This window comes from Ranitomeya imitator, chromosome 4 (assembly GCF_032444005.1).
Source record: "Ranitomeya imitator isolate aRanImi1 chromosome 4, aRanImi1.pri, whole genome shotgun sequence".
Lineage (NCBI taxonomy): Eukaryota > Metazoa > Chordata > Amphibia > Anura > Dendrobatidae > Ranitomeya > Ranitomeya imitator.
Genome location: NC_091285.1, coordinates 624,103,770 through 624,122,670, shown reverse-complemented (window position 1 = coordinate 624,122,670; position 18,901 = coordinate 624,103,770). Strand labels below are relative to the sequence as shown.

General features: G+C 41.4%; 1 protein-coding gene across 1 annotated transcript in view; it reads right to left on the bottom strand.

Annotated features, from left to right (window-relative positions):
• The window catches only part of LOC138674619 (zinc metalloproteinase-disintegrin-like VLAIP-B), a 116,054-nt gene that overhangs the window by 18,300 nt on the left and 78,853 nt on the right, over positions 1-18,901 (bottom strand). The window contains exons 16-18 of the mRNA XM_069762435.1: positions 7,991-8,186; positions 7,681-7,783; positions 784-928 (exon numbers count right to left, since the gene is read on the bottom strand). Coding sequence (XP_069618536.1) covers positions 784-928; positions 7,681-7,783; positions 7,991-8,186 — 444 coding nt within the window. The remainder of the gene's footprint in view (positions 1-783; positions 929-7,680; positions 7,784-7,990; positions 8,187-18,901) is intronic.

The following is an 18,901-nucleotide window of genomic DNA, read 5'->3' as shown; positions in this document are numbered from 1 at the left end:
GGCTCATTCAGACATCCGAGCTCATACAGCTAATGCACGGACTGACCTCGGCTCTCCTGACCCAAGCGTGACATCTTCATGTTTTCCTATGAGGTTCTCACTCTCGGGTCGGGAGGATTGTGGCCAGTTCGTGCATTGTGGTCCGATCTCGGACTGATTGGCCCAGATGTCTGAATGAGTCCTTAAAACAAGACTGGAATTGCGGCTGTAGTTGTGACTCAGCCTGAAGTATCACAAGGTAGGGCTTGTTCACAAGATCAAATTTTCAGTCCGTGACAATAGCATTAAAAATAGCCGTAATTTCGACCAGGGGTGCCTAAATTTTTACAAGCCACTGTACAGCAGTGAAAACAGGGATTCTATTAAAACTGATTCAAGCAGTCCAATAAGTGAGACTTATGGTAGTTGGAATCAGGGTCTTTGTCACTATATCATGCTGCTCTTAGATTGAATACCAAAAACCTGCTGACAGATTTCATTTAAACTTAGATGCATTACAGCAAAACACAATGGTCGTAACTGATGGTTTTAAATAAACTTAAGTCATATTTATATATTTTGGTGGCTATTGAGGTTTGCACAGCTACAAAACCCTACTAACTAACATAATATACAGTTCTCACAGCAGAGCGCGGCGTGGCACAGACAGGTGCTTCACTGTTTTCCATATATTTAGACGACTAATGAGGTGTGCACAGCTACAAAACCCTAATAACTAACAGTATATACTGTTCTGTATGACTGCTTCTTCCTGAGCAGGCAGATAAGCAGAGGTTTACTTACATTTGTAGCACTGCACTTTGTCCCTTCAGCCACTATTCCTTTATTAAATACAAAAGCTTTGCATTGGTCCATAGTAATAATGACGCCTTGTAAGTTAGGAGAGTCAGCACCACCACTACAAAACAGAAGTCCACACTTTACATCCCTGTAAGAAACAACAAAAGAAATTTATTAATGGCTTTGTAAAAGTTTTATTGGTTTACTAAAATTACTGACAGATGTGCAGCTTTTAATAAAATTTGCTACAATGCCATTAAACTTATGTTTTAGACTGGCTCATGAAACACCAGTGCCAATACCGCATAGTCATAGTCTGCTCTACAAAGGATGAGGAATCTACAGATCACAGAGTATTATATAGAGATATAGCACAGCCCGATTCTGATATCTGACCACTGAGCAAGGAAGACCAAAGAGGACATCTCTTGTCAATAAATAGTTATCATAATACAGGTATGCAAAACTTGGGTCTATGAAAATTATTTCTAATTCAATGACTAACTCCTATGTTTTCTTATGCCTTGATTTAAAAAAACAAAAAACAAAAAAAAACCTCTATTTGTAACCATCACGTATGGATTTTGCACAAAACCCTTGTAAAATTACGTATAAGCGAGATGAACAATAACATTTTTTATTAAAATGTGCACAATATTATATATAAAAATGTATTGAAAATTAATTCTGCAATTTTATTGGAAATAAAATTCTGGCGCCTTTTCCTTTTCTCTTCAAAGCGTTTCTTGATACCTTTTCTCTTATAGTAGACCTAACAATCTTATTTGTGAAGTATCCAGCAGTAGTCCCCCATCATGTTCTCATTCCATCTCATTGATTTCCTGATTTAAGATTTATCTTTGCTCTTCGCTAACAGCACCAAGGTTTTCGTGAAAGTAGGCCAAACAGGAATGTAAAAAATGTAACTTCAAATGCATCACACAACCCAAGGCTTTGAAACATTTCAGAATGTTCTCCACAATGGATTTAAATGTTGAATCTTTGCTATAACCTAGAAATTTCTTTATGACTTCTTTAAAAGAATCCCAAGTCTTTTTCTCAACAGCTTTCATTTTTGTTTCAAACACGTTGTCCTTCATGAGTTTCCAAATATCCAGACTGGTAAAAATGCCTTCCTTCAGTTTTGCTTCTGACAATCCCTGCTTGGTACACAGGTACTTAAAAGTCTCTCCTTCGTACGGTAGAGCTTTCACAAACTCTTTTTTGCTCCAGTGATGAGTCCTATGCCAGATTTCCCATTCCCACAAAAAGCACGCATAAGCCGTGTATCCTCCTTGCTGCCCAAGGAGCAAAGAGAGCACTTTCAGATCACCACAAATTGACCATACTTGATACTTGTAGTTAAGTTTTTTGTAAATAAAGTCTAAATTCTGTGGCAGATTGGCTCACTCGGCTGCTAACATAGGTAGACACAGGTGGATAGCTTCCCGGGCCTGTGCTCCACAAGAAAGCTGAAGTCCTAGAGCACTAGAAACCACCTTATCACCAGGGCATTTTTCCCCATCGTTTCCCTCATCCATGTCAGGGGTGCATGATCTCTCACTAGCCTGAACGTCCTTCCTAACAGGTAGTAACTTAGCCTGTCAACTGCCAATTTAAAAGCCAAGCATTCTTTCTTTATGATGGTGCAGCGCCCCAGAGACCTGGTCGTTGCAGTATGACGCTCTGCCTCTAAGGGGAGTGATGGTACGTCTGATGGCACTAAAGGAGTTCATCTGACCAGGTATCACCAGCACACATTACACTTCACACTCCGGCCACTAGGGGGAGCAAAAGGTTTTATTTACTAGGCCACTCCTCACACTGGTAAAACTAGGGGTTGGATAGGAAGTTAGTCAGAAGCTGACTGGGTTGGATTCAGGCAACATCCCGTGGCAGGGGGTGTTGCAGGGAGAAGATTCAGGGGGGTCCCTGTCAGGCGTGGGAACCTGGCAGGTATCTAGCGACCAGAATAGAACGTTACGGAACCGCGCCTGCACACCCCGCAGCGGTATCCTAAGAAAGAGACACGAAGCGAAGGATATTGTAGAACAGTGAAAAACAAGATCAAGCACAAAGGAGAGCCAGTAGGAGTCGTGCCCGGAGAACGGCAACTTCTTACTGAGGCGCGTAACCGGTGGCCGGAACACCGAGGAAGTAACTGACTCTATGCCTTACTTCAAACTCCGCAGGACAGTTAATTATAGGTTGGCTGTCTACCTTACATCACCTAAGCAGACATAGGGGCCAACGCGTGGAGAGGGGCATCTCTAGGGTCCCGGAAGAGCTCCGAGCCTACCCGTCAAACGGGTGCGTCCTAGCCATAACATACCTGGGGGACGGAGAACTAGAAAGATCTGGAACGAATTAAAAAGAACAAACGAACGAGAACAGAAGTTGTGAGGACTATTCCGAATGCTCAGCAGGATAGCACTACAACACACAGGCGCTATTGGTAGGCAACGATTTCCACCTGCAAAGGGAACTCTGGATGTGCCATCGGACCGGCCGGTCTCAGACAGCCCTGTTAATCGTGCTCTGGATTGAGGATCCTGAAGTCTTCAGTAAAGAGGTAAAGAGACTGCAACTTTGTGTCCTCGTTATTGACTGCACCTCACGCCATCACCATCCACCTTACTGGGAAGCCCTGGGGACATACTTCACCTGTGGGAAGGTATACCATCTAGCTGCCATTCCAACTCCCCCAGCGGACCCCTAAGCAGCGTCGGTCGCCCTGACCGAACCCCACAGGTGGCGTCACGAAACCTTGACAAACTACCATCACCCCTTTTATTGGACGCCCCTTAGCAGGGTCACGGACCGGGTCCTGCCACCGTGACAACCCCAGAACTGAGACAGAGAGGACCGGTACCGAGTAACCTGTGGCCCTGTGTCTGGGGGCGCTCCAATGGCTTAGCTATTTTCACAGGAGGAGAGTTTCCTACTTAGATATATGATTGGATGTTATTTACCATTTATCTCCTGGGACAACATGGCTCCCAATTTTACCTCAGAGGCATCCGTCTGGACCACAAACTCCCTACTGAAGTCAGGCTCTACGAAAACTGGCTGTTTACACAGGGCAAGTTGAACTCCTGGAACGCCATCTACGCTTCAGAAGAGCACTTGGAATCAATGACTTTATGCCCTTAAGAAAGTCAGATAGGGGTGCAGTTATCATGGCGAGATTTGGGATAAAGCGACAATAGTATCCCATAATTCTCCGAACCACCCTGACCTGTTTCTTGGAGATCAGTTGCAAACAGTCCACCTTTATTTTGCCCTTTCCTACAACATAGCCCAAGTGTCTTGCCTTTTCCTACAGCATAGCCCAAGTATCTTTCCTCTTCTTTCCCCATGGCGCATTTCTTTGGGACTATGGTAAACCCTGCTTCCCTCATCGCACCTATTACCACCTGGAACTCTTGCAGATGACTTCTCCAATCAGGGCTGAAGATCACAATATCATACAGGTAAGCTGCGGCATACTTTTTGCGAGGGGCTAAGATCCGGTCCATGGCCCTCTTTAAGGTAGCTGGCATGCTGGTATACAGATAGCAACCTTCAGTTGTACAGAAGGTTGTCTTTTCTTGACATTTTGGAACAGGAGGACATGCCAGTACTCTTTTGTTAGGTCCTGGGTGGTCATGTATCTGACCTCTAAATGAGTTCATCGCCGCGGGGCATTGGATATGCATCGAATTTGGACACCTCATTTAGCTTTCTGTAATTGTAACAACAAATGCCATTCTCCATCAGGCTTCAACACCAGGACAATGGGGCTGGACCAGTCACTCTTTGACTCCTTGATGACACCCAGGCTCAACATTTTACTCACCTGCTTCAAAATCAACTTGCAGCGGGCTTCGGGAATTGGATATAGCTTTTCGTTCACCTAAACATGCGGATCCGTCAGAATTTCGTGCTCAACAACACAGGACAAAAGAATGTTTCTCATCTTCTACTGGTTTATTTAAAAAGTACAGCATAAACCAGTGCAAAGTTCAGAAAAATAAACAAGGCCTCTCTGGTATAACAAGGATCTGACCGCTCAGGGTAAACAACAAGGTTCAACTTTCTTTCACAAACAGCTCTCTGAAGCTTTCGTCTCCAGGCACACCGAACTCTGAATGATTTAGAAGGCTGACTATTTCTCTCCTAAACCACTCCCCGGGGTGGAAATAAGGTGAATAGTCTTCCACCTACTTTTCAGCTCTCACTAAACCTAGCCCTTAACATGGCCGATTAACCCCTCTAAGCACTTAGTGTGTTGGAGTATTTTCCTAGGTTCATATCACCGAAGCTAACAACCTCAGTGACACACATCTCCCATCCAGTACTTTGCCAGTGACATTGTCACAATTCTCATAGCTTTCCTTCAAGTGCACAGAGTCTCCACTCGCTCACATTTTACTTAATGTTAAATTTTTCCATCAGCCCAGGAACATCACTGCAATACACTAAAGCACAGTCTTGAGAAACGTATGAAAGTAATTCCTTTTCTCTGCTTCTGTACCTTGAAAAAAACATTTCTAACCAATCTAATGACACCAAAATCACCCCAAAAAGACAGTGCAAAGGGGTCAAATTATGGTGCAAGAAAATAATATGGACTCAGTGTTTGTGAAAAAAGCTGTATGTGATGGAATTTTTTGGATATTTTTATTGAGTTCAGTGATCAAAAGTATATAAAAATCATGTCTTACTTTTCAAACAATTTTACTCTTGCAGACCTGTGTAATTTACTGTGAATATTTCATGTACTAATTAAATTCAACATCAGGCATGGAAGACAGGTTTGATTTGAGCATCCCTCTTGTTAAATCTTCCCCATTTTGTACTTAAAGGATATCTATCATTAGAAAATTGCCTATTTAAATCAAGTTTTTGTGTTTAATTTATTTATTTATGTTTCACAATATTTTTTCCCTTATACTAATATAATCTGTATAAAAAAATAAATATGAGAAATCTTGCAATTTTTGCACTGGCATGTGGGACTTTTTTTAGACTGTAAGTTCCAGTCGTTTCAGGAAATGTGCATGTACATTTTCCTCAGATAGACTCCGACCCCATATTTTGATTGATGTATCTAATGAGCATGTGCAAAGTTCCTTGTGAAGGGAGTGGGGATCAGGTACAGCTGTCATATCGGCTATTGTGATTGGTGGATCCTGTGTTATCAGCCATTGTAACACTAGTAACACTAACTTTGATGATAAAGAAACTTTTTAGAACTCTTCCTGAAAGGACAGTAAGTATAATTCTAAAAAAGCCTTAAGGTACCTTCATACATAACGATTTCATTAACGATATCGTTGCTTTTTGTGACGTTGCAACGATATCGTTAACGAAATCGTTATGCGTGACAGCGACCAACGATCAGACCCCTGCTGGGAGATCGTTGGTCGCTGGGAGTGATCCGGACCTTTTTTTGGTTGCTGATCACCCGCTGTCATCGCTAGATCGGCGTGTGTGATGCCGATCCAGCGATGTGTTCACTGGTAACCAGGGTAAATATCGGGTTACTAAGTGCAGGGCCGCGCTTAGTAACCTGATATTTACCCTGGTTACCATTGTAAAAGTAAAAAAAAAAAAACACATACTCACATTCCGATGTCTGTCACGTCCCCTGGCGTCAGCTTCCCGCACTGTGTCAGCGCCGGCCGGCTGTAAAGCAGAGCACAGCAGTGACGTCACCGCTCTGCTTTACGGCCGGCGCTTACACAGTGCAGGGAAGCTGACGCCGGGGGACGTGACAGACATCGGAATGTGAGTATGTGTTGTTTTTTTTTTTCCTTTTACAATGGTAACCAGGGTAAATATCGGGTTACTAAGCGCGGCCCTGCACTTAGTAACCCGATGTTTACCCTGGTTACCCGGGGACTTCGGCATTGTTGAAGACAGTTTCAACGATGCCGAAGTTTTTCCCCTGATCGTTGGTCGCTGGAGAGAGCTGTCTGTGTGACAGCTCCCCAGCGACCACACGACAACTTACCAATGATCACGGCCAGGTCGTATCACTGGTCGTGATCGTTGGTAAATCGTTTAGTGTAACGGTACCTTTAGTATCCAGTGAGAAAGCTGCAAGATTACTATTTTGTGTTTTTAAAAAATAGAATTTTTTTAATACATCTAACTAAAAACCTGATTTAAACAATAGATCATTTAATTTAAGTGAAACAATATTGGTGTGTGTTTATTAAGTTGTTTTTCAGCCCCCAACCAGTGACGCGATCGCACAATGTAGATTAGTATTTCCCAAACTTCAATCCTCACGGCCCCCAACCCATCATTCATCATACTAAGGAAATCCTGAAAACATGATCTGCTGGGGGCCTTGAAGTTTGGGAAACACTGATCTAGATGTTCCTTTGAAGTCACAGAAGTAACTACTGTATTTTATCACTTGTATTATATACTGTACTGTACCAGTATTGCAGTATATAGTATGAGACATAAAATGATTGCCTGTTCAAGTTCCCTATGGGATGGTAAGATGAGTGGAGTGAAAAATTAAAAATGGCAATGGAGCAAAACACAATTCAAACAACCCCTCCCCCCCCCCCCCCCAAAAAAAAAGAAAAATTATAATTGGATGGCAAGTTTACGAGGGCTAATGATCAATAGTAATCGTTCTTATGCATGCTGGTTTGCCCGACCATCAAGCTTCGTGATGCGGCCTTCTTTTAATAACAGGAAAACTGTTGACAGTTCCTTTCTATCCAAGCCATGCCAAAGTGCTAGTGGGTCATTAGTGAATCATGACCGTGTGGTCAACTACATTGCTCATTTTAATTCTTCATCATATTTTCTTTCTTTCTGTCACTTTACTGTACTGTATTTCCAAACCAAACTAAACAAATCTGTTATTTTACTCCAATCTGATATCATACTCACGCCTTCCCACATGGAACGTATCTTTGCCCTTCTTTTCTGCAGTGTCCATATATGGCGCCATATTTATTAAGTGAAAAACAGTCATCACCTGCAGGGATGGCTCCTGAATAAAGAGAAGCTTGAAATGTAACTAAATCTGTGAATATATCATTCATTTTAGTAGTTATATGATGTTATTCTACATCTTGATTACATTTTTGGCACTGCCCTTTACTGTACTCACATTCTTACCAGGGATGTCCTAATAGCTGTGCCATCATCTAAGAAAGTGACAGACTGTAAACTCCAGGCTTCCTCCAACGTTACTCACCTGGACCCCAGATGTCAATACATTGGCTTCTCATTACCGGACATTTTCCCATGTAACAGGCCCCATTTCCGTTCATACATGGGAAGCCATTTACTTTAAAACTATCCTTTGGACACTCCGGAGACCTCCCATCACACATATCGGTAAGGTCACACTCCTCCTTGGCCGGTCTACAAATAGATCCCGCAGGTTTAATCTGTGGGGAAATCATATATAGCGCATAGGAATGATACATACACAGTTACAGATTTGATTATTTTTAAAACATTCACCTTTCTGACCCTACTCTACAATCTCATTGCAAGGGATACAAAACAAAACTAATTTTCCCATACAGGGCTGGTCTATGACAAAAAAGCAGCCCTGGAACAAAACCCCACCAACCCATACATATCTATAACAACCCACCCCATGCAAGATGCAATTTGGTTCAGAAAATTTTGCTTTAGTTTGGAAGTTATCACTTGTCTGTGGGATAGGAAATAACTTCTCGATGACCAGTTCACCCAAATGGCAGCATTGCTCACAGACACTTCCTACTTCAACTTGAACCTGTCTCTATCTGCCTAACTACAGGAAGTGATGTTTTCCTAACACTAAGCCACTCCCACTATGGGCTATTCTCAAACATTAACACCATCCTTACCCTGATGTCACTACCTAACTACAGCCACTAACTATCTTACCTACCTTGTGTCATAACTTATGTCTTATCCCATATTGTACACTACCAATACTTTCCCTGATGAAGCCACACTCCTGAGTGGCGATACGCTTGGGATCACTGTTATCCTTGTCTGCATATCCTTACAGTTCAAAAATAGCCTTAATATCTTTTCTCCCTACTTATTTGTGCCACCAGTATATTTTATTTTGCTCTTACTGTATGGGATTGATGTCTAAATATTGCACATACACTTTATTTTATTTTGCATGGTTGCACAGGGCAAATATTTGTATGACCTCTTTTGATATTGTCTATACTCAATGCTGCAATACTGCATGGGCACTTTATTTTGCATTATTGCGCAAAATACATCCTTGCATATTTCAGTTACCCTACTTATCTACTTACCAATTTTGCTAGGCTTCTTCAATCTTAAATTATAGTGTCTTCTTATATAAAAGAAATATCACTACTTGTAGCATCTAAATATGTACAAATTTTGTTGGTGAATTATTACCTATTTGATGCTTAATTAATTTTTTATACCTAACAGACCAATTGCTGAGACCATGAGAGTGTAGTAGATGTTAACAGGATCGACCTCAGCTCCATTCAGACGAAGCTCTTCAGAGCTCCAGTTCTCATGATCAGTGATAACTTCCAAATGTAAGATAAACATTATCCAGGAGTCATTTATTAATATGTATTTACCGTATTTTCTGGTGTATAAGACGACTGGGCGTATAAGACGACCCCCAATTTTTCCATATAAAATATAGAATTTGGGATATGCCCGCCGTATAAGACGGGGGTCATCTTATACGACCAGTCATCTTATACGGCGTGTGGTTCCCAGGCTCTGAAGGACAGGAGACTCTCCTTCAGGCCCTGGGATCCATATTCATGTAAAAAATAAAGAAAAAAAATATGGATATACTCACCCCTCCGAGAAGCCTGGCTGTCACCGCTGCAAGCTTCTGCCTCTGTTCCTAAGAATGCAGAGGGTGAAGGACCTTCGATGATGTCGCGGTCTTGTGATTGGTCCGTGACCGCTCATGTGACCGGTCACCTGACCACGACGTCATCGAAGGTCCTTCACGCTCTGCATTCTTAGGAACGGAGGCAGACGCTTGCAGCGGTGACAGCCAGGCTTCTCGGAGGGGTGAGTATATCCATATTTTTTATTTTTATTCTTTATTTTTTACATGAATATGGATCCCAGGGCCTGAATGAGAGTCTCCTCTCCTTCAGACCCTGGGAACATCCAAGATCGCTCCCTGCACACGCCGTACCCGGCGTATAAGACGACCCCCGACTTTTGGGACAATTTTTAGGGGTTAAAAAGTCATCTTATACACCGGAAAATACGGTACATACAGTGCCTTGCGAAAGTATTCGGCTCCCTGGAACTTTTCAACCTTTTCCCACATATCATGCTTCAAACAAAGATACCAAATGTAATTTTTTGGTGAAGAATCAACAGCAAGTGGAACATAATTGTGAATTTGAACGAAATTTATTGGTTATTTTAAATTTTTGTAGAAATTCAAAAACTGAAATGTGGGGCGTGCAAGATTATTTGGCCCCTTTAACTTAATACTTTGTTGCGCCACCTTTTGCTACGATTACAGCTGGAAGTCGCTCGGGGTATGTCTCTATCAGTTTTGTACATCGAGAGACTGAAAATCTTGCCCATTCTTCCTTGGCAAACAGCTCGAGCTCAGTGAGGTTTGATGGAGATCGTTTGAACAGCAATTTTCAGCTCTTTCCACAGATTCTCGATTGGATTGAGGTCTGGACTCTGACTTGGCCATTCTAACACCTGGATACGTTTGTGAACCATTCCATTGTAGATTTTGCTTTATGTTTGGGATCATTGTCTTCTTTGAAGACAAATCTCCGTCCCAGTCTCAGGTCTTTTGCAGACTCCAACAGGTTTTCTTCAAGAATGGTCCTGTATTTGGCTCCATCCATCTTCCCATCAATTTTAGCCATCTTCCCTGTTCTTGCTGAAGAAAAGCAGGCCCAAACTATGATGCTGCCACCACCATGTTTGACAGTGGGGATGGTGTGTTCAGGGTGATGAGCTGTGTTGCCTTTACACCAAACAGATCGTTTGGCATTGTTGCCAAAAAGTTCAATTTTGGTTTCATCTGACCAGAACACCTTCTTCCACATGTTTGGTGTCCCCCAGGTGGAGTGCAAACTTTAAACCACACTTTTTACGGATATCTTTGAGAAATGGCTTTCTTCTTGCCACTCTTCCATAAAGGCCAGATTTGTGCAGTGTACGACTGATTGTTGTCCTATGAACAGACTGTCCCACTTCAGCTGTAGATCTCTGCAGTTCAACCAGAGTGATCATGGGCCTCTTGTCTGCATCTCTGATCAGTCTTCTCCTTGTTTGAGATGAAAGTTTAGAGGGACGGCCGGGTCTTGGTAGATTTGCAGTGGTATGATACTCCTTCCATTTCAATATGATTGCTTGCACAGTGCTCCTTGTTTAACGTTTTGGAAATAATTTTGTATCCAAATCCGGCTTTAAACTTCTCCCCAACAGTATCACGGACCTGGCTATTGTGTTCCTTGGTCTTCATGATGCTCTCTGTGCTTCAAACAGAACCTTGAGACTATCACAGAGCAGGTGCATTTATACGGAGACTTGATTACACACAGGTGGATTATATTTATCATCATTAGGCATTTAGGACAACATTGGATCATTCAGAGATCCACAATGAACTTCTGGAGTGAGTTTGCTGCACTGAAAGTAAAGGGGCAGAATAATATTGCACGCCCCACTTTTCAGTTTTTGAATTTCCACAAAAATGTAAAATAACCAATACATTTCATTCAACTTCACAATTGTGTTCCACTTGTTGTTGATTCTTCACCAAAAATTTACATTTGGTATCTTTATGTTTGAAGCATGATATGTGGGAAAAGGTTGAAAAGTTCCAGGGGGCCGAATACTTTCGCAAGGACTGTACAGTCTTGCAGACATGGCAAATATTAAACACACCAATACTCACCCCCCTAAAGTTCAATGCCGTCTTTCAACAGGACAGGAGAAGTGGTAATGTGCAGTGTATACATTCAGAATAATTCAGAAACTGAAAATTACATCAAGTATGGATGACAGCAGGTACTGTGTACTGTATATACTAGTGATGAGCGAGTATACTCGTTGCTTGAGTTTTCCTAAGCACACTCGGGTGGTCTCCAAGTATTTGTAACTGCTCGGGATTTAGTTTTCATTGCCTCAGCTGCATGATTTACAGCTGATAGACAGCTTGAATACCTGTGGGGATTCCCTAACAACCAGGCAACCCCACATGTACTCAGCGTGGCTAGCAGCTGTAAATCATGCAGCTGAGGCAATGAAAACAATCTCCGAGCAGTTACAAATACTCAGAGACCACCCGAGCGTGCTCGGGAAAACCCGAGCAACGAGTACAATCGCTCATCATTAGTGTATGCATAAAATACACTGAGAATGCTGTATACACATCACAAAAGATACATTAGGACTGAACATTTGGTTTTCTTTTTATGTGAAACAAAAAACAACAAATAAGACAAATCAACTGAAAACTTCAGTGTGAATAACTATTCACCTCCCTAAAGTCAGTACTTTATAGAGCCTCCTTTTGCGGCAATTACAGCTGCAAATTGCTTTGGATAAGTCTCTATGAGCTTTCCACATCTTGGACACTCAGTTGAGTGTCTGTATTCTGTTGTGAATGTTTTCCATTTTCTGGTTGAGTCATTCAGATAACTAAGTAAAATAATTGCGGTGAGTGAACTGTTTAGGGGTCGTTTTTTTCTCGCACATGAGTTTGCTGCATCCTGAGTAACACACCCCGGTACATGACTTACATTGTCACTTGGATTTTTGCCCTTTCCTCAAGGCAAAAGTGCTGCAGCTCTTTCAAGTTAGAAGGTTTCCTCTGGTGAAAAGCAATCTTCAATCTGACCACAGATTCTCAATTGGATTAAGGTCTGGGCTTTAACTAGGCCACTCCAAAACATTTACACACTTCCCCTTAATTCACTCAAGTGTTGCTTTAGAAATATGTTTGGGTCACTGTCTTGTTGGAGGTGAACTTCCCTCCCAGTCTCAAATCACTGACAGACAAACAGGTTCTTCTCCTGAATATCCCTGTATTTCGCACCATCCATCTTCCTTTTAACTCCAACCATTTTCCCAGTCCCTGATGCCGAAAAACATTGGTATCGCATAATGATCGCCACTGCCATAACGTCGCATTATGCTGCCGCTGCCATGTTTCATTGTTCATATGGTCTTCTTGGGGTGATGAGCTGTGTTGGTTTGACGCCAGACATAGTGTTTACCTTGGTGGACACAAATTTAAGTTTTGGCTTCATCTAACCACAGCACCTTCCTCCATACATTTGGTATGGTTTGTTGGTATTTCCTGATGAAGGGGGCATGAGACCCCTGAAACGCGTTGAATAAAACCACTGTGAATCAACTATACTCTCCTGAAATTCATCTCAGTGGCAGCGCAGAATTTTAACTACGAATCTCCCTTTGAAGACACTAAGTCTAGTTTAGCAATGACTTTCCCATACCACCTGATGACAGCAGCCTTAAAGTGTTTTTAATCTTCAATATTTGAATTAGGCCCACCAGTTGTTGCCTTCAAGCAGGGCCAGGACGAAGGGTAGGCAGGGTAGCCACCTGTCAAGGGCGCCACCTCCTGCCTACCCAAGGAGGGCGCATTTTGAAAAGAAAAATTGCTGAATTTCTGTGGTTGTCCAACATCTTCCTGTGTCCGCAGACATTCAGGACAGCGACGGCCAGGGCGTGGGCACACAGGAGAGCAGTATCAGTCACTGACACAGCTCGCCCTTTTCTTTGACTGCGCCACGGTCGACACTACCTCCCTGAACTCCATTGCATTCGCGGCTATCAGATGTGAATGCAATTGCTGTGTGCACTGCCCAGGACAGGAGCAGACGAGCTGTAATATCCCCTGCTCCACCAGGATCTCCAGCAAGACGCAAGCCACTTCCAACCTGTGCCTTGTTGGAGAAGGCACGCGCAGGGGGATGTTGAATAGTGCTGTGTAGTGACTTCATCACTCCGTCCACTACTTCACTTCACAGAAGAGGAGGAGGTGGACAAGAGCCGGGATTATGTATAACCATTTTTTTTAAATTCTTCTATTACAGTGCAGGACGGCATAAAATGGGAGAAGGGGCTGTCCTGATGGGGGGGATAACATGAGGAGAGGGGCTGTGCTGATGGGGGGAAATGGGGGAAGAGGACGGGCTGTGTTAGTGGGGGGGATAAAATTAGGGGAGAAGCTGTGTTAATGGGGGATAAAATAAAGTAAGAGGTTGTGCTGATGGGGGGGATAAAATGACAGGCTATGTTGAACAGGAAAAGGGGAATAAAATGAGGGTCTGTGCAGAAGGAGAAATAAACTAAGGAGCTGTATTGATGTAGGTAAACTGAGGGGCTGTGCAAATAGGGGAATAAACTGAGGGGCCTTGCAAGAGAGGAAGAGAAGAATAAAATGAGGGTTGTGCAGATGGGGGGAATAAAGTGAGGAAATGTGCTAATTGAGGGTAATAATCTGAAGGGTTTTGCAGAGGGGGGATTAAAATGAGGATCAGTGCAGAGGAGGGAATACAATGTGGGGCTGTGAAGGTGATGGGAATAATATTAGGGGCTGTGCAGAGGAGAGCAATAAAATTAAGAGCTGTGCAGAGGAGAGGGAATAACATTGGAGGGGGAATATAATAATAAGGTATTGTGCAGATGGGGAATAAGCAGAAGGGCTTGCAGATGGGGGAAATAAACTGACAGGCTAATTATCATCATTGATTGTTCTACTAAGCTTAGTTCTTGTATTCAAGTACTTTTGGTTCTGGTCATGAATGTGTATACTTATAGTGGTCTTGGTGACATATTCATGCACTGAAGGAGGTTCTGGTGACGGAGTCTGGGTCTGTTGATGTATTCATGGTGGATCTAGTGATTCATTCATGCACTAATGGTGGTTTTGGTGATGTATTCATGGACTGATGGTGGATCTGGTGATGCATTCATGTACTGATGGTGGTTCTGGTGATGTATTTATTTACTAATGATGTTTCTGGTGCCATATTCATGTACTATTGATAGCTCCGGTGCTCTAATTATGTACTGATAATAATTTTGGCTTCGCAATCAATGATTGATGATGGTTCTGGTGATGAATATATCAACAGAATCGTCATCACTACATTAATACAGCACCAGAAAAACCATCACTACATAAATATATAAATATGTCACCAGAACTGGAATACATCATCAGAGCCACGATCAGTTTTGTGCAAGTTGTATTTGTCGCATGACGGATACAAAAAAAAAATCAGATGTATTCCTTTATTTACAATGGGGGTCTGTTTATTTTCCATTAGGATATTTGCCAAATGCTGGACACCTTAATTAAAACCAAATGGCCCCAATTATAGCTACGCTTTATTAGTTTCCATAACTATCTCTGGGTTCTACATTTAAAAAAATACGATGACAGGGATGAACATCGCTATTTTTTCCCCTGTATTGTGTAAATGGTCCATAAAAAATTATTGATTCTGTGTGTAACTTTGAAATTGCACTTTCTCTTAAGTCACATTCCTAAAATACATTACTTTTTTACTTATGATAACACATTTTTGTGAAAAAGGTAACAATTCTAGTGGAAGTGGTCATCAGAGTTTGCTATCTAACCCATTGGAGGGGAAGGGGTGATGTGCATTAGTGGTACTGTTACCTTAGTCTCTGACCATTCCTTTACTTTGGGGTGGAGGGGGGCACTATTGGCTTCATCTGCCTAGGGAATCAAAATACTTTGTCACGGCCCTACCTTCAAGGATCCATGGATGACTAAATGACCCTACTTATGTTTTTTTTCCTGTGCAAAGCCTTTATGAGCATAGAAGTGCATCAACTACACTCAAAATATTTTAATAAGGCCCTCCAGTTGTTGACTTCAAGGGTCTATGAATGACTGAATAACCCTCCTTAAATTTTATTACTGGCTTTGCACTGTGTTGTGCAAAGCCTTTTTGAGAGTAGAAGTCCCACAACTACACTTTTTTACAATATTTAAATGAGTTACTACAGTTGATGTCTTGAAGGGTGTATGGATGATCCTGCCTGTAATTTTTGGCAGTCTTTGCACGGTTTACAGAGCTTTTATGAGTGTACAAGTACCGCAACTACACTTTCTTCACAATATTTGAATGAGGTACCACAGTTGGTGCCTTGAAGGGAGTATGAATGACCCTGCTTGTAATTTTGGTAGCTTTGCACTTAGTGCAAAGCCTTTATTAGTCGAGGAGTACCACTACATGACAATTTGAAAAGAATGTGTATGAGGCCCTCCTATATGTATAATACAGAGTGAATATGAGTTCCTCTGAGACCCCATTTTTTTGGAACTTCTTGATTTCTTCATAAACTACACTGAAATTTCCAATTTTTTTTTTTACATTCAAGTTTGGTTTACAGAAATCATTTATTTTTTTTAATCCTTTTTAAATTGTGCGTTATATACAAGTCCTTATACAGGAAAAATGGTCTGATACTTGGAGGCACTTATATGCATTGAATTATCGGCTGGTACCACTGAATGAGCAGCTTCAGCTGATATATTGTACATCTAATGTACAGTATACCCCTTAAAGGGGTGGTCCAAAACTAACACTGAGTTAATCCTAAATGTCTATCTATTTAATGCAATAATCTAATTGATTTCCTAATATATTTTAATTAAAAATTCCTTACTGTTCCTTCTCTGCTCTAGCAGCTTTTTTTTTATTTATTATCTTTTTTACCAACTGCTTCCTGCTTCATGACATTTTGTTTGAGAATCCCCAGTGCATGCTGGTATATTGAAATTGGACATAATTAAAGGGCAGAGGCTGCTGTCACAGCCTCTGCCCCCTCCATGAAACCAAGTGTCATCAATGACATACGTTTAAGGGGCTGGGCTAGTAACTGCTCTACTGACCATGTGCCATTTGTCAGTTCTGAAGCATGCTCAGTAGGATTTTGTGCAATGTTCTTTTTAATGCACAATGACAGCAAGAGAGTGCACTGTCAGTGCACATTGTAAGCAGTTAACCCAGCGAGCAGGAAAAACAGAGATCATCTCTGCCCCTGAAACAGACGTGGGAGTGAAGGAGAGCAATTTCACTGTGCATTAAAAAGTATATGCACAATGACAAGATCTTAATGAACATATGTGGGAATTGAAAACCGACGTATGCTCAGTAGAGTAGGGACTAGCCCAGCCCCTGAAACGGACGTCACTGATGATGTTTAAGCTCAGAGTGGGGACCGAGGCTGCAAAAGGGACTGCCGCCTATGTGCTCTTATGAGTTGAGTATCCCAACATGCACTTGGTAAAAAAAAAAACCTGACAAGAGTAGAGATGCAACAATTGATATTTTTTAATTAACGTATATTAGAACAGCAATAAGATTATTTCATTAAATAGACATTTAATTTTAGACATCAGTAGTTTGTACCATCTCTTTAAAGCTTATTTTTATCCCCAACTTTTACAAACAGATATGTATTGAATTCACACTATAGGATCCACATACATTACTGAACTCTTGATCTACATAGTGAGATAACGCATCTTCTAATATTATATTCTACCTTTTCAGTTTTTGCTTCCCTTTTTCTAAGACTCATAATTTTGTTATTTTTCAATTCACATAGCTGTATAACGGTTTATTTTTTATGGGACGAGTTGTACTTTTGAATGACATCATTCTTTTTTTTACTAATTTCTGCACTAATCCGTACCTCCCACTCCCATCTCCAAGGCTTCTCCAGCGCTGCGCCAATCCTCTGGAATGCTCTACCCCAAGAAATTAGGACCATCCACAATTTGCATAGTTTTAGGCACTCCCTCAAAACATATGTGTTCAGAGCGGCCTATCATGTTCCCTAATCAAAGTTATATTATGTGCAAGGGCGCGTGTGTAGTCCATTCACTATCTCCATCTATCCCCCACTCCTTCAAGATGGCTGGACCATCATTGTAAATACATCATTGTAAATAAGCTCCTGTACTTTGCATCTCCCCCACCTCATTGTAGATTGTAAGCTCTCACGAGCAGGATCATCTTATTTTGCTTTAATTATTGTATTAACGTTGTTACTTATGACTGTTGCGTTTGAAACTGTTAGGCTGCCGTCACACTATCAGTATTTGGTCAGTATTCTACATCAGTATTTGTAGCCAAAACCAGGAGTGGGTGATAAATGCAGAAGTGGTGCATATGTTTCTATTATACTTTTCTTCTAATTGTTCCACTCCTGGTTTTGGCTACAAATACTGATGTAAAATACTGACCAAATACTGATAGTGTGACGGCAGCCTTAAACTGTAAAGTGCTGCGGAATATGTTGGCGCAATATAAATAAAGATTATTATTAGGTTTTTTTTAGTTTTTTTCATGTTATGCACTGGAAAGTGGGAATACAAATTCCAAGTACAATGAAATTGCAAAAAAAGTGCAATTCCACAATTGGTTTTTGGCTTTTTTATTTACCATATTCACTATATGGTAAAACTGACCTGGAGATATGACTCCCCAGGTCAGTGCGCAGATACTAAACATCTGTAGATTGTTTTTTTTATTTAAGTGGCGAAACAAAAAGGAAAAATTTGTCCCCACCCCCAAAAATTAGCTTTTGTTGCCATTTTTTACGAGACGTGTAACATTGACCTTTTTTGGGATCTGGGGCTGGGTGAGGGTTTATTTTTTGCGTCCTGAGCTGACAATTTCATTAATATCACTTTGGTGTAGATACAATGTATTGATCGCCTCTTATCGCATTTTATTGCAGTGTTGCAGCGTCCAAAAAATGTAATTCTGGTGTTTGTTTTTTTTCTCATTGCGCCGATTACCGATTGGATACATTTATTTTATATTTTGATACCAAATGTGTATTTTTTATTATTATTTTATTTTTATTTGGGCAAAAGGGGGGTGATTTAAACTTGTGGGTTTTTTTACATTTTTTTAATATATTTTCTAAAACTTTTTATTTACTTTTTACTATATTCAGTACTTAGCACTGCTATGTATAGCAGATCTCACTCTCTCCTATGAACGTCTCCCGATCACATGACGGAGGTGCGTCCATGGCCAGGATTTGTGATGTGCTTCCAGCCAGTGTGTGTTAAATCCCAATGTCA